Source organism: Trichosurus vulpecula, chromosome 9 (assembly GCF_011100635.1).
Source record: "Trichosurus vulpecula isolate mTriVul1 chromosome 9, mTriVul1.pri, whole genome shotgun sequence".
In the NCBI taxonomy this organism is placed as follows: domain Eukaryota; kingdom Metazoa; phylum Chordata; class Mammalia; order Diprotodontia; family Phalangeridae; genus Trichosurus; species Trichosurus vulpecula.
The window spans coordinates 72,226,976-72,254,904 of NC_050581.1; the positions used below are offsets into that span (position 1 = coordinate 72,226,976).

Sequence of the window (27,929 nt, forward strand, 5' to 3'; positions counted from 1 at the left end):
CCCTTCTAGACATCTCCACACCATGCTGGCTCCACCTTGCCATCCCCTTCCAGCACCACTTTATGTGTTGTCTTCCTCCATTAGAATTTAAGCTCCTTGAGAGCAAGGCACCGTCTTGCTTCCTTTGATGTGTATCCCCATTACTCAGCATAGTGCCTCATAACAAATGCTTCGTAAATGGCCTATCTTGATAAAGCTGGTTTATGTTTTCAGCTTTGTTATTGGCTATCTTCGAGGTAGTGCCAGATGTCGGTCTCAGTTTCTCTTCGCTGGGGGCAATGCTCCAGGGAAGTCAGGAGCCCTCAAAGCATACCTTGGGACTTCTGAGTCAGAAGAAAGTTTGATCCAAGAGCTACATGGAATGGAAGAAACCACTGGGAAATAAGCAGGATTACAGCACATGTTCCACAGGTAAAGAGATTAAAGAACAATAACCCGACATGGAACATCCTCCACAATCCAGCCCCTCCCTAACTTTCCAGTCTTGTCTCTCACATGGTTCCCTTTCCTGCAAGCGACACTCTGGCCCACCAGGATAATAATAATGGCTAACATTTATAAAGTGCCTACTATGTGCCAGGCACTGTGCTAAGCACTTTACAATTATCATCTCACTTGATCCTCACAACGACCCTGCAAGGGAGGTGCTATTATTGTCCCCATTCTACAGATGAGAAAACTGAGGCGATAAGCAGTGAAGTGACTTGTCGCACAGCTAGTAAGTGTCTGAGGCAGGATTTGAATTCAGGTCTTTCTGACTCTGGGCCCTGAGCTCTATCCACTGTACCACCCATCTACCTGGATTATCAAATATCCCTCATGCGCTTCTTGTACTTCCTCACCTCCATGTCCACTCTCCCACTTCTCCCTATTCCTACATTTCCCTTCCCACTCTTTGGAATCTTATATATCTGTCATATGTGCCGGTTCAAATGGTGTCTTCTCTTGCCCATCTTCCCAGAGTTCCTCAGTTTGAAATGATCTTTTCTTCCTCTGACTTTGCACTACACTACAATAACCGAATATTTATTTTATAGCATCACATACTTTTCTATGTGTTGTGTTTCCTTTGGCCGATTATAAGTTCTATAAGCATGGGGACCACGTCTCATCTTTTGATTATCTTTGGATCTCTCTTAGCACATAATAAATAACCCCTGAATGAACGAATAGTTAAGTAGCTTGCTCGATGCCACTTGTGAAGGACTTGGTGAATTTCAGGTTCTACAGATGATCCTTGCTTTTAGGTCTCGTTTACATATCTGCTGACTATGGAACAGGAGGACAGGAAGAATCATGATACCTACTTATGCATCTCTTCAGGACTTTATGCAGCTCTAGATTTGGTCTTCCAAAATGGAAACCGAACTGGGAACTAAAATGAATAGAAGGGAAAAGTATAACTTCAGCAGGACAGGACCAAAAAAGTTAATTCACTAAAGGAGATTCTGCCTACAAAATACAGTGTTCTTCGCAAAGGGATTCCAGGGATGCTGGCAGTGTGGAAATGGGCTAGAACTAGCTGCTTCATATTGGGGGTGGAGACTGAGAGACAGGGGGCTGGAAAGGTAGGTTGGGGTCGAATTGTTAAGAGCCTTGGATGCTGGGTTAAAGAGTCTGGACTTTTATCATGTAGGCAATAGTGAAATCACTGATGGTTAACAGAGTGAGGTACAGGGCTTCCCATTAAGGTGAATAATCTGGCAAAAGGTTTAGGATGGATTGGAAGTAAGAGAGAGTGAAGGGAGGGAATCCAGAAAAAAGGATACTGCAATAGTTCAAGTTCAAGGAATTAAGGATCTGGATTAGAATAGTGACACTGGGCATAGACAAGAAATGGATATGAAAGCCATTTCAAAAGAAGAATCAACAGTTGGGACATCTAGACAGAGATGAAGACATAAGTGAATTAGAGCTGACATCGTTTAATTTTTAGATTTCAAGCTCCTTGAGGGTAGGGAATGTTTCTTCTTATTAATGGTATCCCCAGCGCATGTAGCAGGCACTTAATAAATGTTTATTGGATTGGACTGAATTTATCAAGATTTAGAGAGACATGTAAATTGGGTTTATGGGATTTTAAGGAGCAGAGCTATGGATATGCTGAATTCAATGGGAATTTGAGCGTTCAGGAGTTCATTTTGACCCACGTAATTGCAACGAGTTACTTTAAAATATGGCACATTGTTGTTCTGTATTTCTACCAATAATAAGGAGGAAAGATCAAGTTATTTCAGCCCATTTAGAATTATCACAACCTCCAGGGAGACCTAAATTCCTAGTTTAAAAAATACTAAGCGATCACACAATTTATTCAGATTCATGTTTCTGGAATGAAATCTAATATAGCTAGATCATTCATGATGTGAGTGTTGTTTGTATATTTTTAATGAAATGTATAAATTAATCAAATGGACAGTCTGAGATCAGGTAGAGTACTGAGAGAATCCTCAAAGTTTCTTATATTTGCCCAGGGCAAAGCCTAAAATTGAGAACTTTGCAACTTTCTGTCATGGTCAATTTAGCATCCTGGCTGGATGCTAAACATTTTCATAAATCAATTGCAAATATAGTGAAGGGGAACATAGCCCAGGCATGGAACTGGGAATACTTCTCTACCATCAGCAACTATAGATAATTCTTTGTCACTGACTCACTGTTTGGCCTAGGGCAGGTCCCATAACCTCAGTTTCACTGGTAAAAGGGGAAGGCTCATCAAATACTCAGAGAAGATAAATTTCAGGAAAAAAAAATAGAATGTGTTCCCTACCATTCTGATTAGTCAGGGAATAATAGGAAATCAGGCTGCAAAAATAGGTTGTTGACTGGGAATGAGGCTAACTTGAGGCTCAGGTTGAATGTGATCTTTTCCAAAGTAAGTACCATCATCTCATTCATGCATTAATCTCTTATGTGTGTATGTCTAAACTATGGTGCTCTAAAGCTTACGCTGATGGACCAATGGTGAATCTCACTCTCTTAAAAGATGTGTTTCAGTAGACTACCAGGCTGCCCTGGTTTTTGGACCCTGTGATGGCACCTAATTCCAATTAATCAGGTTCACATACTGATTAACAGCATGATTCATGTCTCTTGTTAAGTGCATTCTGTAACAAACAAAGCTGTATTTCAAGGCAACTGGCTTAATGGTTAAAATAAATACCTTCCAAAATTCGATTTTCAAGTAGCTGAACCTTTTCCACCTTTACTACTAATTCAAACTTCCTTCAAATTATTTTTTTAAGTAATATAACAATTTGTTTTTCATTAGAGCTTGTCAAAGCTGAGCTTCAGTTTATTTTGAGAGAAAGCAGTACTCTCAAGAAACTGTTTAGTGCAATTTGAATGACGCCCAAAGGGGTTATTGCAGCCACAATCAAAATAGAGTTTATAGCACTGAATAGGGCTGACACTTTATTTAATGATTATTTTTTTAAAAAGCCAGGCTGAATCAGAAGCTAATTAAATGCACTCCTATGGCTAGCATTAAGTGTTTCTGGGCCATTCTTGCTACTGCAGAATGTAGTTTGTAACTACTCACTACTAGATTTCAAAGTTTCTTACCTAGTTGAGGGCGACATTAGCTCAAACTTGTCTATATTAGTTGTTGTCTTTCTTGAAACAGATCTCATGAGGCACTACCATGTGAAATAGAACTCTTTTGGGGAAATTCTGAGAGACACTGGATTCCACCTACAGAAGTTGTGTTACCTAGGTTTAGGATGGTATTTAATGTTGGATGGCTTAAGTGAAACTAAAATAAATAAATATATATGTACATCCATATCTACACACATTCCCAACTTACTTGAGGACCAAATCACAGAATCTCAGAGTTGGCTGGGACTTCAGAGGTCACCTCATGTATATCTTCTATGTCATCTTAGAAAAATTATCATCAAGCCTATATTTAAAGACCTCATCAGCCCACAGGGTATTCCATTTCATTGTTTGGACAGCTCTAATTTTTAAAAATTATGTTTATTTATTTCATTGAATATATTCTAATTACATGTAAATTTTTCCACATTCCCTCTATTTGTCATTTTCCCTTTCTATAATTTTAGCCAATCTGATAAGTGAAAGAAAGCATCTCAAAGTTATTTAAATTTGCATTTCTCTAATCAATAATGTTTTAGAGCATTTCTTTACATGACTATATATAGTTTTAATTTCTTCATTGAAAAACTGCCTGTTCATATCCTCTGACCATTTAACAATTGGGGAATGACTCATATTCTTATAAATTTGACAATGTTCACTGTAGATTTGAGATATGAGGCCTTTATCTGAGAAACTACTCATAAAATTCCCCCTGCCCCCAATTTTCTGCTTTCCTTCTAATCTTGGCTACAATCGTTTTATTTGTACAAAACCTTTTTAATTTAATGTAATTAAAATTACACAATCTCACAATGCTCTATATCTATTGATTATTCATAAATTCCCCTCTTATCCATAGGTCTGATAAGTAATCTGTTCCATGTTCTTCTGGTTGTCTTATAACATTTTCCTTTATATCTAGATCATGTATCCATTTTGACCTTAGCTTAGTAAATGGTGTAAAATATTTGATCTATACACAATTTCTGCCAGACTACTTTTTCCCAACAATTATTTTTTACCAAATTCTTATCCCCAAAGCTCAAAACTTTACATTTGCAAACACAAATTTACTATAATCATTTATTACTGTGTATTCTATGTCTACTCTGTCCCACTGATCCACCTTTCTATTTCTTAGCCAGTACCAGATCGTTTTGATATTTACTGAATTATAATACAGTTTAAGATCTAGTACTGCTAAACCTTCTTCTTTTACATTTTTTCCTCATTAATTTCTTTGATATTCTTGACCTTTTGATCCTCCAAATGAATTTTATTATTATTTTTTTCTGGCTCAATAATATTTTTGGTAGTTTAATTGGAATGGCATTGAAAAACTAGATTAGTTTGTTATTTTTATTACATTGGTTCTGCCCACCCATGAACAATTAATATGTCTCCAATTATTCAAATATGACTTTATTTGCATAGTGTTTTATTTTATGTTTATGTCTGTGTAGTGCCTAGGTTATCTTGGGTTTTCTTCTCTTTTTTTGAAAGCAAACTAACCAACAGTTTATCTATTTTATTAGTTTTTTTTCCCATAAACCTGCTCCCAGTTTTATTTATTAGTTCAATGTTGGGGTTTTTTTTTTTACTCTTGATATTATTAATCTCTCCTTTGATATCCATTTTGGTGTTTAATTTGGGATTTTTAATTTGTTCTTTTTCTAGTTTGTTGTTGTTGTTCTTGCTGTATTCCTAATTTATTGATCTTTTTTTCTCTTTTATTGATGTATGCATTTAGAGATATAAGTACTGAAATGTAAGTACTGAGTACTGCTTTGGCTGCATCCAACAAATTTTGGAATGTTGTCCCATTGTCATCATTCTCTTCAATGAAATTATTTATTGTTTCCATGATTGCTTCTTGACCCACTCATTCTTTAGGATTAGATTATTTGGATTAACTTTTAATCTATGCTTCCATGGCCCTCTGTTAAATGTTATTTTTATTGTATTATGGTCTGAAAAAGGCACATTTAATATTTCTACTTTTCTGCATCTGTTTGTGAGGTCTGTATACTCTAATATATGGTCAAGTTTTATAAAGGTGTCATGTACAGCTGAGAAAAAAAAATATACTTGTTTATATAGCCATTCAGTTTTCTTCAAAGATATCTAACATATCTAACTTTTCTAACATTCTATTCATCTCCTTGACTTCTTATTAATTTTATGGTTATATTTATCTAGTGCTGGGAAAGGAAAGTTGAGGCCCCCACTAGTATAGTTGTACTATTTTCTCCTGTAATTCATGTAACTTTTTCTTTAAGAATTTGGATGCTATGTTACTTGGTACAAATAAGTTTAGTATTGATATTACTTCATTGTCTATGGTTTCTTTTAGTAAAATGTACTTTCTCTGATTATCCCTTTTAAGTAGATTTTTGCTTTTGTTTTGTATGAGATCATGAATACTGTCTTTTTTTCTTTATTTCACCGTAAGCATAATAGATTCTACTCCAGCCCCTTATTTTAATTCTATGTGTATCTTTCTGTTTCAAATATATTTCTTGTAAACATCATATTGTTGGATTCTAGTTTCTAATCCATCCTGCTATGTGCTTCCATTTTATCAGTGAGTTCATCCCATTCCCAGTTATGATCATTAACTATGCATTTTCCTCTTTCCTATTTTCATCTATTTAGCCTTCTCTTTTTATCCTGTCCACCCTCTAAAATCTGTTTTGCTTCTGACCCCTGACTTTTTAAATCTGACCTTACCTTTTTCACCCCTCCCCCTTTCTCTTATTCCCTTCTCTTCCTAATTCCCTGTTGGGTCAGACAGATTTCTACTACCAATTGAGTATGTATATTTATTTTCTCCTTTTGAATCAATTAAGACATAAGATTCAAGGATTGCCCACCCCTTTCCATACCATTTCCTCTTCAACTACAGAAACTCTTCCTTGTGTGTCTCTTATATGTGAAATAATTTCCCCATTCTTTCTCTCCCTTTCCCCTGATCCCAGGGCATTCCTCTTTCTTGCCTATCCATTTTTTTCATCATCCCAACATAACTCACTTTCCCACCTTCTTTCTAGGTATAATCCTTCTAACTGCTCTAATAATGATAAAGATCATAGATGACACCATGCATTATCTTCCCATTTAGAAAGGTAAATAGTTTAACCTTTTTGGGTCCCTTATGGTTTCTTTTTCATGTTTACCTTTTTATGTTTCTCTTGAGTCTTATTCTATTCAGCTCTGGTTTTTTAAATCAAGAAAGCTTGAACATATTCCAATTCATTAAATATCTATTTTTCCCCCTTTAAGGATTATACTCAGTTTTTCTGGGTAGATTATTCATGGTTATAATCCCAGCTCCTCTGCCTGCTGTAATATCATATTCCAAGCCTTTTAATGTGGTAGCTGCTGAATCTTGTGTGATCCTGACTGTGGCTGCATGGTATCTGAATGGTTTCCTTCTTGGGGCTTGAAGCATTTTCTCTTTGACATGGGAGCTGTGGAATTTTGCTATAATATTCCTGGAAGTTTTCATTTTGGGATCTTTCAGGAGGTGATCAGTAGATTCTTTCAATTTCTATTTTACCCTGTGGATCTAAGATATCAGGGCACTTTTGCTTTATAATTTCTCAAAACATTAGCTCTAGGGTCCTTCTTTGATCATGGCTTTTAGGTAGCCCAATAATTCTTAAATTATCTCTCCTCAATCTATTTTCCAGGTCAGTTTTTTTTTGTTTTTTTTTTCTCAAGGAGATATTTCACATTTTCTTCTGCTTTTTATTCTTTTGACTTGGTTTTATTATTTCTTGATATCTCATGAAGTCATTAGCTTCCACTAGCCAAATTCTAATTTTTAAGGAATTATTTTCTTCCATGACCTTTTGTACCTCTTTTTCCATTTGGATAATTCTGCTTTTTAAGGTGTTATTTTCATCAGAGAACTTTTATATCTATTTTTCCATTTGGCCAATTTCTGTTTCTTAAGGTATTATTTTCTTCAGTATTTTTTGTGCCTCTTTTACCAAGGCATTAATTGTATTTTCATAATTTTCTTGTTTTGCTTTAATTTCCTTACCTAGTTTTTTTCTACCATTCTTATTTAATTTTGAAAATAAGTTTTTAGCTCTTCATGGAATTCCTATGGGCTTGCATCCAATTCTCATTTTTTCTTTGAGGCTTTGCTTGTAGCTGTTTTGATTTCATTGTCTTCTGAGTTTGTGTCTTGATGCTCCCTGTCATGATAGTAACTTTTTATGTCCAGGTTCTTTTTTGCTTGTTTGCTCTTTTTTCCACCTTATTTCTTGATTTGGAATTTTATGTTAATGTTGGGCTCTGTTCCTAGCATGGGGGCTGGGGAATGGCTTTATCTCAAGATTCACTCTTTTTGGCACTGCTGTTTTCAGAGTTAGTTTTAAGTTTGTTGTTGCCCAGGTAGTGTGATTCAGAGGGAGGTGTGGTCACTGCTCTTATGTTCTGCAATCTAGTCCTTACCCAGGAAAGATTCCTGATCACTTGGGATTACAATTGATACTGTTACTCAGGGTCCCTGATCCCTTGGGGCCAGAACTAATACTGACCTTTAGGGCTTTCGCTCCCTCTAGACCAAAAGTGCTCCTTTCTGACCTTGAACTATGACCCAGAAGTGGATATCAGCAGTGGAGTTGCCAAATAGCATCTGATTCTGTATCCAGTGCTAGCACAGAGATACCCTGTAATCTTTCTTATCAGTTGCCAGGTCTCCTAATCATCTCTGGATTGAGAGCTCCTGAAGCTTCTGCTGCTCCTTTCACCAGCACCTAGCTGTTTAACACCAATTGTGTTTCAACCACATGAGCTCTGAGCCACAAGTGTCTTACCAGCCTTCTCAGTTGTCTTCCGCTGGAAGAATGTCTCATTGTGATCTTTTGTTGGCTCTGTCACTCCAGAATTCAACAGGTGATATTATTTTAAAGTTGTTTGGAGGGGAATGTTGGGAGAGCTTGGCTGAGTGCTTCTCTAGTCAGCCCTCTTGTCAGTTCTAATTGTTAAATAGTTCTTCCTTACACCTGAAATTACAGCTTCCTTACAGCTGAAATCTGCCTCCTAGTTATTTCCACCCAATCAAGCATTTATCAAGCCTCTTTGATAGTGCCCCCAACTTTTAGAGGCCAGGGTGTTTATAAATACAAAGACTAGACAATTCTTGCCCTCAAGGAACTTTAGAAATATCTAAAGAGGAATTTGGTATGCATGGATAAGTAAATAAAAGACATATACAAGATAAAAACACCATAATTTGGCAGGTATTGGGGGGAAGGTCGCATATGAACTGAGACTTGAAAGCAGTTAGGGGTTCCAAGAGGCAGAATTAGGGAGGTATAGGGAGTTATATAATTCTATAATTAGAGTTAGGGAGGTGTACTTCCCCCTCCAGACATGGAAGGGGTAGTCTATGAAAAGGCAAGGAGGTGGGAGACAGAAGGTCATGTATGGGAAACAGCAAAACAGGACAGTTTAGCTAAAGGGTAGCATGCTCGACAGAGTAATGTGTGAACAGCCTAGAAAGATTAGGCTAGAGAATGATCTTGAAAGGCTTTAAAAAATTACAAAAAAAGAGGAGCTTGTATTTTATCCTATGATTAAATGTGAGCCACTAAAATTTTTCAGCAAAGCAGTGAACATGGTCATACCTATGCTTTAAGGATTTCAATTTGGCAACTGTATGGAGGGTACGTTGTAGGACGCTTATGATGCAAATCCAGCTGACTGAAAGAATGGTGGTGTTTTCAACAAGAATAATAATTTTTTTCTGGAAGTCAAGGAGAACAAACTGACATTCTTCTAAAACAATATCAAAATGAGAACCCTTCAAACACCTGATGGGAGTGACTGTGTGTTCTCAACTCTTCTGGATAACCATCTCCATTTCCTATGGCATGGTTTCAAGTTCCCTTACCATTCTCCTCTAGACTAGATTCAGTTTGTCAATGTACTTCCTAAAATGATCTGAAGAGAAAGGAATCTTCTAGAACTGAGAATAATAACCTAGATGGGATCACAACAGGGCAGAAGAGAATAGAACAATCACTCACAACGCCACCTCCTCCCCCTTACTCTGGGTACTGTATATTTTTTTTTTTTGGTTCTGGCTGCCGTATCACAATGTTAACTTACATTGAATTTGTAGTTCACTGAAAACTGTCAGATCTTTTCCACATAAACTTCTCTCTAGCACACCTGCCCCATTCTTGCACTTGCAGAGTGGAATTTTGGAACCTGAGAACAGGATTTTACATTTATCTCAATTAAATTTTCTCCTATTGAAATGACCCAATCATTCCAGCTTATGGTCTTTTAAGTACTTGATTCTTCCATTCAATATATTAACTATCCAAGCCCTGTGGCATTCTCCAAGTTGATATTTTTCCATTGAGGAGAAAACCTAATCTGGGAAGCTGGATCCCAGTAACTTTTGTGACACTGAAGTTCTCATCAGTATTTTTCATAAAAGAAGATTCAGAGTCCATAACAGGCTAGGAGTCAGGAATGATGGCTTGAGAAGGGATGTTAGGAGAAAGGGGATAATGATTCTTGATATGCCAGTGGGTAGGCTGTTGAGGGATGCTCTTGATTTATGAGTACAACAGTGGCTTTTGAGGTCTGTTCATCTTCAGAACTCAAGCTCAGCTCTCGGGAATGTCCACAGGTAGAACACGCTGGCCCTCTCTCCTTGGTGTTCTGCTGATCTCTTTTTAAAAAAGAAATGACAGCATTTGGAATTGTGGATGGGCTTCTTGTTTTCTCCTTCACCAGTATGAATCTTCTCAAGTATATTTTACTTTATTTCTAAAATGTTTTGCTGGTATGTTTTGCCTTTATAACTCAGTCATTCCACCACTACCCCTTGCTAGACTGAATCCTTCCTGGTGACAATGACATGATATAGTGACCCCATCTGATAGTACATATGCCCTTTTATTTCAGGTACATTTCAGAGCTAGTACTGGGTTCTGTGACTGATTCTGTGACTCCAGAGAAAGACACTCATTTCATGTCCAGGAGGATTAGCAACCTCACTAAACAGCAGTGGATGATTGGTTGCAGTACACCAAAACTGGGGCAACAAAAGTTACTCATCCTAAATGAAGGGGAGAAAAGAAAGAGGAAAGAGTTTGAAACCATGGGGCAAGTTTTCTTTTCAGAGATATATAATGAACGAACACACACACACACACACAGACACACACACAAACACACACAAGCTTTCTAATATTTAGCATTGAAATTAACTAGCAGGTTTCTTTGGATCTAGGTATTTTTAAGTGGGTACATTTTTCTTGGTAGTATATCCCTCCCCCTCCCCCCCCCCCCCCCCCCCCCCCCCCCCCCCGGCCTTGGCTGCTATTCATATGGATGCTGGCTCTCAGTGAGCAACACAATCCGCCACAGCTGTGGCACAGTAACAGCCTGAATTAATTTGTGTGTGTGTGGCTAGACGGCCAATTTATTTCTATAATCCCTCCTACCAGGGTGGAGGAACCCGGGCTGGGTTGGGGTGTGCATTTCATCATCTGCCCAAAGCTCCTACAGCTTAACTCCAGTTGCACTTCCTAAGAGTGAGCACATGGCTTTGCTGGTGATTTTATGACTCTTCCATGGTGACAGCTAAGCCCCAAATGTACATTCTAAATAAACATCTGGACCCCAATTTCCTGGGTGGGCACAGAAAGAGAATTACTCCAACTTTCTACTCAGGACAATGTTTCAATACTTGTTGGGGTTTTGAGTCTGCTTTTTCGTCCAAGTCTTCTCCAACTGACTTCTCCACTGGCAATATTAGCTCATTTATTCCTATCCCCCTCCCTTTGGCTTCACAAGGGTTAGCCTTTGGAGGACATTTTTCTTCCTTTAACCTTTCTTTTTTTGAGATAGATGAGGAATGGGGGTAATAAGTTCTCCTTGATGTTTCAGAGCCTTACCTACCATGAAGGTGAGGCCTATTTTAGGGTGAAGGAAGCCTAGATGTAGAACTGGATTGGGTCTACGGAGGAAGCTCTTTTATACTTCCACTTCTTTCTTAAGTCTCAATATATTTGTTTGGGCAACTATGTCTTTAGTCCCATCACTATGGGTATTTAAATGGATGCTGTTTGGCCATTTTTGGGGGAGATTAGAGATAACATCATGATTTGGTTAGGGTCAGGACTAGATGACTTCCAAGGTTCCTTCTAGCCTAGCTTGGATATCTATAGTTTTATTCGGGAACTAAAGAGAAACCTGTTCGTTGGAGAAATCCTATTGCTGTGTTCTCCCATGCTACTTGGAGGTCACAGGAGATCAGAGCTAGAAGGGATCTTATTTTATAGAAAACAGAATAGTAAGATCTGTAAATATACTCAGGATATAGAATGCCAGAAATGGAAGGGAACTCAGTCATCACCTAGTCCAAGTACCCCTCATTTTAAAGATGAGGATAAGGACATACAGGAAGAAAGGAAAAGCCCATGATTACACAGATGGCAAGTGGTAGGGTCAGGATGCAGCACAGTCTAGTCTTTTTCCCACTAAACCATGTTGCTGCTGTGCCTGCTAACCGGGAGTTCTGAGACCATGGAGGTGCTAGAAACCCAACTGGAGGGGGAGAAACCTGATGGCATTTTCCCTGACTGTAACTGGAGCAGCTAGCACAGCGGTTAGGAGGACAAGGCCACATTCTCCCCTCTTGGGTTCTCCTTCTGCCTTTCTTCCCAAAAGCCTTGCCAAATGGTCTAATTTTAGAGGTCAGTTCAGGCAGCCAAGAGCCATGTTTGCTAACACAAGCTGAGATACTCAGAAACATGTGGCTTCAGGATTCTGGGAGTCAGACACATAGTAAGGACAGCACTCACAAAGCAGCAGGGCTGGTTTTCACTGTTGTCGATTCCCCCATGGAGCTCAAACTGGGACTCAGCCATTCCTTAGGCCAGCTATGGTGAGACAGAAAAGGGAAGGGCGCCGGCTTGCTCTCCCTATGTCCAGGTACTCTATTTGTAAGACTGCTAAAACAGGTGAATGAATGAAAGAAGCAACAGTCATCAAGCCCTGGCTAGGTGCCGGGCCCTGTGCCCCTACAGTGACAGTTTTCTTCTCATTTGAAGCCACTGGTTTTATGGCGTTTGGGTGAAGAACAGAGTGGATTTGGGGCTGAGTTAAAAGTCTGAAAGTCACTGCTCAATTTTTACTGTTGGCAGCCACAATTTGCCTGCCTGGTATCTATTTACAATAAATTTCTAATGATGTTGAAAAATTAAACTATTTCATTTTATTTCTGCTTTGGGGTCAACATCACTACATACTGTAAATGCTTCAAACCATGTTTTGGGGACAACACTGTCAATTTCAGTTGGATTTATGCTTAAGAGTCATGGGTTCTCTAGGTTGGAGTTTGGGTTCCAAGTGGGAAGGAAGACACTTTGGGAGGGGCATAGGCAATAGTTTATGTCACAAAAAACAGTTAATTCCTCCCTTACCTCACTACAGAAAGGAGGTGGGACTATAGGTTCCCTGACCTTTTCCTCCCAAGACACCCAAGGGTAAAATTCACAGTATAAATTAATTTTTTTCATCTTTGCAGTTACCCTTTGCTTCCTTGGACAAGTGGTCTGGAGCCAGAGGATGATGGGAACGTTCAGGGTGTGCTCAGAGCTGCATTTGCTAAAAGTCACTTGTCCCAACTCACTATGGCTCTTGAATCCAACCAATCTATTGACTCAAAAAGCAAACCACAGCTCAATTCATTTTATTAAAAAAAAACACAACGAAAAGTGATTAGAGAGCAACTTGGCTGCCTTGTTTCTATGGAGACAAATGATAGGTGAAATCTGTTAATGCTGCTGAACTGGACAATAGTAAAAAAAAAAAGTTGCCCTATATGGAGCTGCCCAGGTCTTCCTCCCTCCTTGGAGCAACAATGGAAGAATGTCACAAATGGGGAAATGCTGTATCCTGCTCCATATGTGGTAACTGCTGAAAGAGGTGATTCCCCATAGTCCTCTATGCTAGTTAAAATTAAGTACTTGGAAAAAGACCCAAACCCCTGTTTTGATTATTACTTAACAAAAACCAACTGCTTTATTTTCAATGTTTATTTTCCTGCTGACTACTTATGGTGCCCATGTGTTTCCAAGTGGCCACATCCACAAATGTGCCATCAGTAAGACCATTGGTACTCCCCTTTAAACCTCTTTTCTCAGCAGCCAAAAGTAGTATGAAGAGACATGATTCTTCCCCTTTCTTCTCCCCTTCCCCCAAAATATACACACCAGTGTGGCTGGTGATGCAGGATCTCATTGCCAAGTTGGGGAAAGATGTGATCCTAGAAGAGCCACCTGGCTCTTTGGCAGAAGCAGTGAGCAGCTGTGCTCAGGGCTCAGGAGCAGTTTGAGCTGGCCATGGGGATCAACTGTTGACGAAGGCTGGCTGCTCTGAACTCTGACATTTTCTCTTGCCTCCTTTGATCCTGAACAACATAAACTGGGCACTATCATCCCATTGGGGATAACTTAATGTGCACTAGCCTCAGCAAGCCAACACCTTTGGTCATATGTTAGAAATCCTGTTCTGTTCTGATTTTAAATAAGGGAAACTTTTCCTAATGTATCTTGAATGGTTTTCCAGGTCCTTCACAGCTTTTTGAATCAGAGAATCTTTTGTCGGGGACCTCAGATATCTAGTCAAACCCAGAATTTTACAGATGATGAAATTAAGGCCCAGAGAGTGACTTGCCCAGGGTCACACAAGTAATGAGTAACTAAGCCAGGGCTAGACCTCCAGGATATAGTAAACACTTAATGAATGCTTGTTGATTGACTAGTTCAGGCACATACTCCTCTGCACCATACCACTTACTGAGATCTGCCTTATACTGAGAAATCCTCCAACAAAGTTAGTTTTCTCAATGCTCAGGGCTACTCTAAAAGGAGAAATCTTTGGCTAGGTTTTTGTAGTTTAAGGGGGATTCCAGCCATATCATTTATATTTGTTTTCATTGCCCCATTTCTGACTTACTTCTTAACTCTTTGAAAGCTGGTTTCTGACCTTAAACGTGATGAAAAAATCTCTCTGCCACATATACAAAAATATTAATAGCAACTCCTTTCGTGGTGGGAAAGAATTAGAAATTGAGAGGATGCCCATCAGTTGGGGAATGGTTGAACAAGTTGTGGTATATGAATGTAATGGAATACTATTGTGCTATAAGAAATAATGAGCAGACAGACTTCAAAAAAACCTGGAAGGACTTGAAGGAACTGATGCTGAGTGAAGTGAGCAGAACTAGAAGAACATTGTACACAGTAACAGCCACAATGTGCAATGACTAACTTTCAACTTATTTCTTCTTAGCAATGCAGGGGTCCAAGACAACTACAAAGGACATGTGATGGAAAATGCTGTCCACATCCAGAAAAAGAACTGTGGAGTCTGAATACAGCTTGAAGCATATTATTTGCTCTCTTTTTTTTCTTTTTCATTTGTTTCTTCTTTCTTTCTCCCAAAGGTTCTAATTCTTCCTTACAACATGACTAATGTGAAAATGGTTCAATATGAATGTATATGTAGAGCCTATATCAAATTACATGCTTTCTTGCAGTGGGGGGAGGGGAGAGATGGGGAGAAAATTTGGAACTCAAAATTTTATGGAAGTGAATGTTGAAAACTAAAAGTAAACAAATAAATTTTTTAAAAAAAGAAAAAAAATTCCAGATTACCTTTAGTTTCTTAACTGCTAAATCTGTTTTTTATTTTATTTGACCTCTCACCCTACAATTTCTTTTTTTCTTTTTTTAATATTTTATTATTTATTTGATATGTTTTAGTTTTCAATTTCCACAAGATTTTGAATTACAAATTTTCTCCCCATTTCTACCCTCCCCTACTCTAACATGGCATATATTCTGATTGCCCCATTCCCCAGTCAGCCCTCCCTTCTGTCACCCCACTCCCCCCCATCCCCTTTTCCCTTACTTTCTTGTAGGGCAAGATAGATTTCTATGCCCCATTGTCTGTATAACTTATTTCCCAGTTGCATGCAAAAACAACTTTTTTTTGAATATCTGCTTTTAAAACTTTGAGTTCCAAATTCTCTCCCCTCTTCCCTCCCCACCCACCCTCTCTAAGAAGGTAAGCAATTCAACACAGGCCACATGTGTATCATTATGCAAAAACCTTCCACAATACTCATATTGTGAAAGACTAACTATATTTTGCTCCCTCCTATCCTGTCCCCCTTCATTCAAATTTCACCCTTGACCCTGTCCCTTTTTGAAAGTGTTTGCTTTTGATTACCTCCTCTCCCTATCTGCCCTCCCTTGTATTGTTCCCCCCTTTTTATCTCCTTCCTCCTTCTTTCCTGTGGGGTAAGATACCCAGTTGAGTGTGTATGTTATTCCCTCCTCAAGTCAAATCCGATGAGAGAAAGAGTCACTCATTCCCCTTCACCTGCCCCTCTTCCCTTCCAATGAACTGCTTTTTCTTGCAACTTTTATCTGAGATAATTTACCCCATTCTATCTCTCCCTTTGTCCCTCTCTCAATATATTCCTCTCTCCCAGAATTAGATTTTACTTTTTTAGATATCATCCCTTCATATTCAGCTCACTCTGTGCCCTCTGTGTGTACACACACACACACACACACACACACACACACATATATGTATATTCCCTTCAGCTACCCTAATACTGAGGTCTCATGAATTATACACATCATCTTTCCATGTAGGAATGTAACCAAAACAGTTCAACTTTAGTAAGTCTCTTATGATTTCTCTTTCTTGTTTACCTTTTCATGCTTTTCTTGATTCTTGTGTTTGAAAGTCAAATTTTCTATTCAGCTCTGGTCTTTTCACTGAGAAAGCTTGAAAGTCCTCTATTTTATTGAAAATTCATATTTTGCCTTGGAGCATGATACTCAGTTTTGCTGGGTAGGTGATTCTTGGTTTTAATCCTAGCTGCTTTGACCTCTGGAATATCATATTCCAAGCCCTTTGATCCCTTAATGTAGAAGCTTCTAGATCTTGTCTTATCCTGATTGTGTTTCCACAATACTCAAATTGTTTCCTTCTGGCTACCTGCAGTATTTTCTCCTTGATCTGGGAGCTCTGGAATTTGGCAACAATATTCCTAGGAGTTTTCTTTTTGGGATCTTTGTCAGGAGGAGATCGGTGGATTCTTTCAATTTCTATCTTACCCTCTGGCTCTAGAAGATCAGGGCAGTTCTCCTTGATAATTTCTTGAAAGATGATATCTAGGCTCTTTTTTTGATCATGACTTTCAGGTAGTCCAATAATTTTTAACTTACCTCTCCTGAATCTATTTTCCAGGTCAGTGGTTTTTCCAATGAGATATTTCACATTGTCTTCCACTTTTTCATTCCTTTGGTTCTGTTTTATAATATCTTGATTTCTCAAAAAGTCACTAGCTTCCACTTGCTCCAATCTAATTTTTAAGGTAATATTTTCTTCAGTGGTCTTTTGGACCTCCTTTTTCCATTTGGCTAATTCTGCCTTTCAAGGCATTCTTCTCCTTATTGGCTTTTTGGAGCTCTTTTGCCATTTGAGTTAGTCTATTTTTTTAAGGTGTTAGTTTCTTCAGTACTTTTTTGGGTCTCCTTCAGCAAGTCATTGACTTATTTTTCACGTTTTTCTTGCATCACTCTCATTTCTCTTCCCAATTTTTCCTCTTCTTCTCTTACTTGCTTTTCCAAATCCTTTTTGAACTCTTCCATGGCCTGAACCCAATTCATATTTTTCTTGGAGGCTTTTGACGTAGGCTTTTGACTTTGTTGACTTCTTCTGGCTGTATGTTTTGGTCTTCTTTGTCACCAAAAAAAGATTCCAAAGTCTGAGCCTGAATCTGAGTCTGTTTTCACTGCCTGTTCATGTTCCCAGCCAACTACTTGACCCTTGAGCTTTTTGTCAGGGTATGACTGCTTGTAGAGTAGAGAGTACTTTGTCCCAAGCTTGGGGGGCTGCGCTGCTGTTTTCAGAGCTACTCCTACACAGAAAGCCCTGCCACACCAGCACTCCTTCTCCCCCAAGAATCGCCAACCAGGATTGCGCCCCAGATCCAGGCAGGGCAAAGCAGGCTTTGCACTCCCACTCTAATCCACAGCTTAATTCTTCCCACCAGGTGAGCCTGGGGTCAGAAGCAACTGCAGCTGTAGCTGTTGGAAGCAGCCTCAGAGCTACACCATTTCCGCTACCCCCTGGGGCGGTGGCTTATCATGAACTCCTTTTACTCTGTCACAGCAGCTTTTCCCACTAACCTGCTCTGTTCTCTCTGGTGTTTGTGGGTTGAGAAGTCTGGTAACTGCCACAGCTCAATGATTCAGGGACCCAGGGCCTGTTCCGCCTGGCTCTCAGTCTGGTTGATCCTGGCATGGCCCACTGTTCCGCTCCACTCCCAGCTCCATGTGATAGACCCTTCCCAGAAACCATCCAGGCTGTCCTAGACTGGAGCCCTGCTTCCCTCTGCTATTTCATGGGTTATGCAGCTCTAGAATTTGTTCAGATTCATTTTTTATCGATGTTTGGAGGGACCTGGTGGGGAGCTTAAGCAAGTCCCTGCTTTCCAGATGCCATCTTGGCCCCGCCTGCTCACCCTACAATTTCTGATACTGTTAACCAACTTTTCCTCTTCTCATGACCTCCATGACAGTGATCACTCCTGGTTCTCCTATGTCTAACCATTCCTCAGCATCCTCTACTGGTTTGCTATCTTCTACCCACTAATCATAAGTATTCCTCAAGCATCTGTCCTAGGCTCTATTCTCTTATCTCTCTAAAGGCTCTTTCTTTATGATCTTCTCCTCTTTTCCCATAGCCAATTTGTTGCCAAATCTTGTGGATTCTACCTTTGTACCATCTCTGGTACGTCTCCTTTTCTTCTCTAACATCTCAAACACTCTGGTATAGATCCTTATCACCTTATGCCTAGACTAATGCAATAGCTTTCTGGTTGGTCTCCCTGTCTTAAGTCTCCTCAATCCAATCCACTCTCCACTCAGCTCTTAAAGGGAACTTTCTAAACTGCAGGTCTGACCATGTCAGCGCCTCACCCCTCCACCCCTTTACTCTCCCAATTACCTACAGGATCAAATATAAAATCCTTTGACTTTTAAAGACCTTTATTACCTGATCCTTTCCAGTTTTCTTACATTTTACTCCCTCCTGCATACTCTTTTATCCAGTGACTCTGGCATCTTTGCTGTTGTTTCTCAACCAAGATACTCCTTCTCTTGATCTGTATATGTTCACTGGCCATCTTCCATGCCTTTAACACTTTCTCTTTTTATCTACATTTCCTGGCTTCCCCAGCTTTCTTCAAGTATCAGCTTAAATCCCACCTTCTGCAAGAAGCCCTTCCCAATGCCCCTTAATGCTAGTTTCTTTCTTGAGATTATCTCCAATTTGTCCCATCTATATCTTATTGGTACACAGTTTTTTGTATGTCAGACTGTGACCTTCTTGAAAGTAGGGACTGTTTGTACAACTCTTTGTATCCCCAGCACTTTAACACAATGACTGGCACACAGTAGGTGCTTAATAAGTGTGTTTTGATAACTTGATTTCATTTCATTAACTCCCATATCTAAGAAGCTGAATTCTAAATCTGCATTTGCAGCCCTAACCTCTTTCTTAAGCTGTAGTCCTACAGCCCCACTTGGCTATTTGACCTCTCCACCTTAATGTGTCCCACCAGGATCTCAAACTCAGCATGTCCAAAAATGGAGCTTATTATACTTTTCCTCCTAGACCCATTCCTCCTCTAAACTTTTCTATTTCTATTGAAAGAGCCACCATTCTTGCAGGCACACAGATTCACAGTCCCAAAGTTATACTTAACATTTCTCTCTCTCATACTCCATATAACCTAATCTCACAGTCTCCTCTCAAACTACATTCTCCTTGACCTCTCTGTAGTATTTGACTCAGCTGAGTAACCTCCTCTTCTAATCACCTGTCTTTCTGGAACACCACTTGCTCTTGATTATCCTCCTACCTCTCCAACTGATTCTCAGTCTCCCTTGCTGATTCATCATCCATATCATGACCACTAATAGAACATGTATCCCAGGGCTCTGTCCTGAATCCTTTTTCTTTTCTCTCTACATTCTTGGTGGCCTATTCAACTCCCATGGGTTCAACTACTACTTCTATGCATAAGACACTACCCCCTTCCAGATCTATATATCCTGCCCTAGACTTTCTCCTAAGTTCTAGTTCCACATCATGAATTGCGATAACATTTTCAAATGGATGTCCTATAGGCATCTAAAACTCACCATGTCCAAAAGAGAACTCACCTTTCATCCTACCCCCTCCCCTTTTAAACTTCAATATTACTGTTGAGAACATTATCATCCTTCTAGATCCTCAAGTTGACTCCTCAGTCACACTCATTCCACATATCCAATCGGTTGTCACATCTTCTTGTTTCTATTCCCATAAAATCGCTCACAGACACTCCCCTCCTCACCACTCACATGACTATTACCTTAGTTTTGGTTCTCATAACCTCTCTCCTGGAAGACTGCGGTAGCCTCTTATTTCATCTACTTGCCACAAGCTTCTCTCCACTTTGATCCATTCTCCACACAGCTGCCAAAGTGATTTTCCTAAAACACAAATCTGATCCTGTCAACCCCCACCTCCCTTGCTTAATAAACTCCAGTGCCTCCCTGTTGCCTCAAGGATCAAATATAAGCTCCTCTGACACCTCTCTTAAAAGCCTGGCACCTCCTCTCTTTCCTGAATTCTTACACATGACAACCCTCCTTGCACTCCCTGGTCCACCCATACTAAGCTTTCTCACTGTTCTGAGTACATAACACTCCATCTCCCATCTCTGGATGTCCCTTACTCAGCTTGGATCCCAATGTAGATGCTGCCACTATTGTTTTAGGGATGCTCACTGTTGCCTATGGGGAGGTTATAAAATTTGGAATTCCCTTTAGCAACAGTGAATGTTCATAAAACAATAGCAGCAGCTTTGGCATTGGGATCCAAGGACAATAAAAGGCACTTTTAGGACACTAAATGGGCCTTGAAGAGAGCTACCCACACCTCAGGGGAACTTCATAAAGTCCAATAAGAAAGAAAAGGACCACCATCCAAAAAGGAGCTATGAGTTACCCCTTTGCCACATGTGTTTATCTTAAGGCTTGGACCCACATTTCCCTGATTCTCATTCTCATTCTCTCTCTCTCTCATTCTCTCTCTCTCTCTCTCTCTCTCTCTCTCTCTCTCTCTCTCTCTCTCTCTCTCCCCCCCTCCCTCTCCCTCTTCCTCTCTCTCTCTCTCTCTATATATATATACACACACATATACACATATCCATCTATATCTATCCACATATATATACACACACAGACTTTTGGAGGGATATTTTTATATTTCAGTCCTTATTATACCTATTCAGCACATATTTCTTTGGAAAAGAGATCAAAGCATCTCTTTACAAACCTTAAAGTCCCATATACATGCTATCTATCTAACTATTATTATTATTAGCTAATTGATAGTAATAAGTTCAATGATATTGGGGAAGTAGCAACTGGTTCATCTATACTGGGGGTATATCAGATGGAAGATGGTAGATTAATAATGTTAGGAAGTCACAACATCTCAGGGTTATCCCTAGAACCCTGAGGAGAGATGCAGTAACTGCCCTTGGGGACCAAATGTGCCACAGTAAGTAGGAAGTCAGAGTGAGCCCAGAACCTGTGTTATACTTATATATGTATGTGTCTTTCCCATAAGAATGTAACCCCCTTGAAGGTAAGGGCCATTTCACTTTTGTCTTTTTATCCCCAGAACCTAGTACAGTAAGTGCCACACCTAAGTACTTAATGAATCCTTGTTGATTGATCTTAATAACAGTTGTTAAATCTTGTAACTTCTATCTCCATAATATCTCTAACATATTCCCCTACTCTCCTCTCACATAACCAGCATATTAGTTCGGGGCCTAATCATTTACCACCTGGATTTATTACAACAACTCCTAATGGGTTTCCCTGCATCCAGTTTTTTCTTCTCCAATCAACCTTTTACACACTGCCAAAATAATCTTAAGTCATGAGTCTGACCATGTCATTCATCTGCTCAAAATTCTTCAGCAGTCCCTAGGATAACACACAAATTCCTGACTTTGGCATTTCAAGCCCTGCATAATCCGATGCTCCAACTGACTTTCCAAGACTTATTTTGCATGACTCTTCTTAATAGATACTATATTCAAAATAAACTGATCTCTTCTCCAGACTTGGCATTCCATCTTGTGTGTGCTTCTGCAAGACTACTCCCATCCCTGGAATATGCCCTTTATTCATCCCTGCTTCTTAGAATTCTTGGCTTCCTTCAAGACTCAGCTCAAGAATCAAGTACCACTTCTTGTGTGAAACCTTTCCTGATCTTCCTAGTTCTAAATACTCTTCCTCCTAAAATTATCTTGTTTTTAATTTTCCATGTATAGCGCCCCCTCTGGGCCAATCTTCCATCTTGTACTTGAACTTTAAGGTGGGTTTGTCAAATGATGGCTGCTACTCTAACAGGTTCTAGGGTAGTCTATGGCCCTACCCTTCTTACACTAGGAGTCATGAGCCCCCATGAATCTCTGACAACAGTTGCTTCAAAATATCCCTCCCATAAACCTGAAGGACACTGTTCCACAAATACATAGAATGTTTTTTTTTCTTTTTTTTTAGAGAAACATGGTGTTTAATGTTAAAGCTCGGCACACTCCAGCAAGGGGCTTGGGGCTGGAGTCAAAGCAGCGGGACGGAGGCAGGTGACCCTCCACAGAGCCTCACATGGCGAAGAGGATAAGGAAGGCTACCATCAAACAGAAGAGCCCCATAGCTTCAGACAGGGCAAAGCCCAGGATGGCATAGGAGAAGAGCTGCTGCTTGAGGGATGGGTTCCTGGCATAGCCGATGATTAAACTGCCAAACACTGTCCCGATACCTGCCCCTGAGCCAGCCACACCAACCGTGGCAGCCCCAGCCCCAATGAACTTGGCAGCTGTGTCAATGTCTCGGGAAATAGCACTGGTCTGGAACTCCCGACGGGCCAGCTGGAGTGGGGTCCTGCTAGAAGTGGGCTGTTCAAAATGGATCTCTGACCTATTCAGGACAGATGCAGATATAGGCCTGGCCAGACCCCTGGCACAGCAGCGGATCAGGGCTGGAGAAATGAGGAGAGTCCCCGTGGTCTGCATTCTGCTCTATATACTGCGCCCCGTGCTCCTTCCTGCTGCCCTACTCCCCAAGACCCGGCCCGCCGCAGCCGCTGCTAGCCTACATAGAATGTTAATAAGAAGAGTGGGCTTCATTTTAAAAAACAATGGTAGTGAGACATGCCCATAGGTTATATGTGTGGCAAAGGCAACTAACTCATAATTCCTTTAAGTCCTTTCTCTCTTTCTAGAGTCTGCACATAGCTCCCCTTACATGCAACATCTCTGCTAGGCACGTTGATCAGTTGGGTTTCCAAGATCTGCTCCTCTCTATAGTCTAACTCTCTTCTTCAGGCAATCATTCTCCTTGAAGCTGCTTCCTCCCTCAGGTGATTATCTCTTTGTATCTATGCTTGTTTGGAGTGCGTGGAAGTTGGAGGAGCATTCTCTTTTTCATCCTGCACTCAAGCTGGGTAGGGCTAGGTTAGACAAGAATAAGATAGCAGGCAGTGGCATTGGGGAAGAGGTTTTTGTTTTATCTTTGCCTTACTATATAGTAATTCTGAATAAGAGAGAATGCTGGGCTAGATGGCTAATGGCAAATTATTTGTGACTCTGCTAATAATTATAAGATCAGGAGACTATGGGGCTTGTTATGTATATATAGAGAGAGATGAGCAATTGTTTATGGGAAAAAGAGGTTTCTTCAGTTAATTAATATTTAATAACTAAATACTTAATAAACTGAGGTGGGGGCTCAGAGCTAAATTATTAATTAACAAGGTTACAATTTTAGCAATTAATAAAGATCTTAACAAACCCCTAGATTGCCTTAGAATTGGGTAAAGTAAGAATGAGTAACAAGTAACAGCCTGATGAGGGAACCACACCCTGTAGGATATACATGAATGTAGTCATCACTAAAATCCTGCTACATTATTTATATATCCCATAGGGAACTTTTATATTCTGCCTGGTGGTATTGATCTTTTCACATGTATCTATCCCATATTGATAATTAGACTATAAAAAGACAGCAAGGTCTTTGAGACCTGGGCATATATCATATTCATCAGTCAACAACATGGATGTCATCATCATCATCATCATAGGCAGCATGGCATAGTGGACAGCAAATTGGAAGTCAGATAGACTTAAGTTCAAATCCCATCTCTGATCTCTTGTCACTATGGGCAAGTCATATAACTTCTGTGACCCTCAGATAGTTCTCTAAGAGTACATATTAAGGGATAGGCCACAATTTGTGATCTGTTTTCGTGGAGACAATTTCCACACTGGACAGATCACAGCTCTTTGACTTATTTACATCTTATAAATCTGCTGTGTGGCCATGGTTATGTCATTTCTTCTTTCTAGACTTCAGTTTATTTCTATTAAATGAGGGATCAGACAAGATGACCTCTAAAGTCCCTTCTAGCTCTTACCTTTATGGCCCTCTATCACATTTATGTAGTACTTTTCAGTTTTCAAAGAAATTTCACATACATGAAATTGTTTGAGCCTAAGCTTCCCTCTACTTTTGATAGTACTTAGTGCCATGTCTTGCCTATAGTAGATATTCAGCATGTGCTGGCTGACTGATGACAAAAAAAACCTACAGATCAGACCTGCACAAGTTGACAGTACCTAGGGGCCAAAATTAAAATAGGCTAAACTTCTTTGGGCCGCAGAACAAGTTTTAGCAGCTCACTTTCCAAGTAAAGGCATAATTAATGATTAAATTATTTTGCAAATAAACCACATTTAAAAAGGGGAAATTTCAATTAATATCAATTAACTACATATTACTTGAGATTTTTATTTATCATGAAATCACTCTTCTCAGACTAAAGACAGACTGACAATGGTTGGTTGCTTTGGGTCCGGTGACAAACAGGAGAGAGTGCGCACGGGCAACCCGCCTTCCAAGTTACATGACAGGAACAATGGTGACTAGTGGAAGGCAGGTTAAGTGGGGAACAGACAAGGCACTCATGACATCTTTACTTTCTTTAACATCTTCTACATTCTCATGGGCCACCTGAAATCTTTGACTGTATGTCATGCAGGCCTGCTACAGATTTAGGTTTCATCATATCCCACTTATATCACCTTTAAAACTGCAACACCAAGTGCTTACAGTTTCTTGTTCTCCGGTTACTACCAACCCCCAACCCAAAGAAGGTGTAAAGAAGGACAGGACTTTAGGACAGAGGCACAGTGGTCAAAAAAGAAAGTTCACACTCTTGTGTTCTTTCTGTTATGCTTTTTCAGAGACTCCAGACAAAGCCATACTCTTGTAGACTAATAGTAATCTGGAAAAATACAAGTACTTAGCCCAGCCACCGTGACTCCAATAACAATTATAAAATGTCTAATAAACTTGGCATATAATGTCAATTCAAATCTTGAAAAGCAAAAATTAAGTGGCATATCAACATTAAACTTTATTGCTTCCTTTGCAGAGCCGGCCTATTGTCAATAAAAGTCATTCTGAATGAAGAAAACAGCTATAAATACTGAATAAACAAGTTGGAGTTGAAATGCCATAAATATTCCAGAGCTGTACACTACACTGGATCCCTTTCTCCTCTGCAAACTTCCCCAGCGGACTGAAATAGTCAGTCACTTGGCCAGTATCAATAAAATGCCAATGAAAAGCTAGTTGGATCCCCATATTTACAATCAATATATCATTACACATCTTTATGAAGTGCAGAATTTCCTATTTTTTTTTCCTCCAGCACCATTACACCTTCTTAAATTGGTCTCTTTTTCTTTCCCCCTGAAGCAAACAGTTGCATTGATAGTTCAGGGTCGCTGGGGTTGCTGGGAAGAATGTCTGGCTGGCTATGTCAGAAAACCTGAAAGGAAGTTGGGCCCCATCTGAATCTGGTTCCAGGTGAGTGGCCAAAAGCAAAGCTTGGAGCTGGGTGCTCAGGAGCTGGCATAGGCAGTGCCAAGACTGGAAATTGGCCTACAGATAGGCGGGTTTCTCAAAGGCTAATGGCACATTTATGTACAAAAGAAATAATCTCAGAGAGCTAACAGGGTTCTCGAATTAGAGCCATATCATTAGAGCTGGAAGGGCTTTTAGATTATTTAATAAATCTATAGGGAATTGACATAAGTCTCTAAGAACCCATTCCCCAGTAGATAAATGGTTAAAGGACATGAAAGTTCTCAAAGGAAGAAAACAAGCTGTCAATAATCCTCTAAAAAGTGCTCAAAATCATGAAAAATCAGTAAATTGTAAACTGAAACAATCATGAATTATTCCCTTGCATGCATTAAATTGATTAAAATTTCAGGGATGTAGAAAAACAGATCAATTCACTTTGGTGAAGGCTGTAGATCCTTTTGGAAAGGTTTTTGGAATTGTGGAAATTTAAAAAAAAAATTCATACCCTTGACCCACTATCAGTTTTATATTCCATGGAAGGTACTGATGATAATAAAAGACCTATCAGTCTTAAAATATTTACAGCAGACATTATTGTAATGGCAATTAATTGGAAAAATTACGTGTGCCCAATGATCAAGGAATGACAAAACAAATTGTGGTATATGAGTAAACTGTGCCAAAAGGATTTCAAAGAAATATAGGAAGACATAGGAAGTAACATTGAATGAGAAAATAATATCCAAAAGAACAATGTATACAATTACTATAACATTGTACATAAAAACAACTTTAACAGCAGCCAAAAAGATAACAAAAACTGGATGACACTAATTTATAATGCACAGATTCTTTCTTCTAACTGATGGAAAAATCATAAAGTATAACATTACATTATAATTAGTTATAATCACTTCAATATCTATAGCATCACAGATTTGGATCTGTAAGGGACCTTAGTGTTCATTACTACTAATTTCCTTATTTTATAAACGATGTACCAGAGGCACAGAGAGGGAAAAATGCTTGCCTGAGGCCACGTGACTACAGATGGTAGAGATGGTCTTCTAAACAGAGTTCTTGGACTCTAAATCCAGGGCTTGTTCCACCCTACCTTACAACCATTTTGTTCAACTGTTTGGGAGACTTTTATATTGTAAAAGTCAACTGGGAATATGCTGGGCATCTGTATGATATGTTTAAAGACATTTATCAATAAAAAATAAATAATATATCATCCAAATCCCCCAGTGCCAGAAAGGGAAATGTTTACCCAATGTTTACATTGGCCTTGGCAAAGCCAGTACAAAATGGCTAAGTAGTTATGTGTTGTCCCTCTTTTCATCAGGATCCTTATTACTTTGTTTATAATCTGCTTTGTATAAAGTATGCTTTCAGGTTTAAAGGCATTATGGTATAGTGACTTCAGAAGAAGTTTATGCAAGGTTCCTATCTCTGCAGAACTGGACCTTTTTTACAGAGGCTGGCTCTAGTGCTCTGCATGCCTTAATCTTTCTCTGATCATAAGACGCACACTTGGGAAGGTGAGTTAACACTTTGGGGCCAGTCATGGACCAATTAAAAAATCTTGTACTTAGGAGCTCTGTAGGGTAGGATAGGAAAAGCAATTCTCATCTCTTTTTTTATAGATAAGTAAGACTGAAACTGGTGACCCTGAATTCACATATCTACTTATGATTATGGAGCAATGGAGGCAATGGGAGATCTGGGTCTGGAAGCCAGGTCTGTGGGCTAGACAGTCTAGTGCAGAACTTATTACTTAAGATACAGAGCCCCTGGACCACTACCCCTGACCATCTCTTAGGGAATATCTGATTTAGGACTTAAATTTGAAGGATAAAAGCTGTGGCCACAATTTGACATGTTTAGGATACTTACAGAAACAATATCATGCTGTAAAACCTCAAAACTGCAACAAAGTCAAAATTGGCAGGCCATAAGGAAAGTACTTTTCTTTCATTCTGTGTCCTAGTACACAGAAAGGAAAACATCTGTCAATGGCCAAACAATAGGGAGATAGACTGAGCTGATCAGGTTCAATCTACCCCCTTTTCATGCTAACTTGGAAGACCTAGCTTTCAAAAGATGCTTTTAACGTGTATTCTTTATATCTAGACTTTGGAGACATTAAGTTGACTTTAAAATGTTTTCATCCAAGTGAAATGCTATTCCCTACTCAGCTATTGGTTCCACTTCCTACCCCTTTGCAGAGATTTGGTAGTCCCTAAAGAAGTC

General features: G+C 39.5%; 2 protein-coding genes across 2 annotated transcripts in view; both read right to left on the reverse strand.

Moving 5' to 3' along the window:
* The window catches only part of LMF1 (lipase maturation factor 1), a 737,441-nt gene that overhangs the window by 161,125 nt on the left and 548,387 nt on the right, over positions 1 to 27,929 (reverse strand). The window lies entirely within an intron of this gene.
* LOC118831637 (ATP synthase F(0) complex subunit C1, mitochondrial) lies at positions 22,297 to 22,876 on the reverse strand. Its single transcript, XM_036739039.1, has one exon. The coding sequence runs from the start codon at positions 22,811 to 22,813 to the stop codon at positions 22,403 to 22,405; it is 411 nt and encodes a 136-aa protein (XP_036594934.1). The 5' UTR covers positions 22,814 to 22,876; the 3' UTR covers positions 22,297 to 22,402.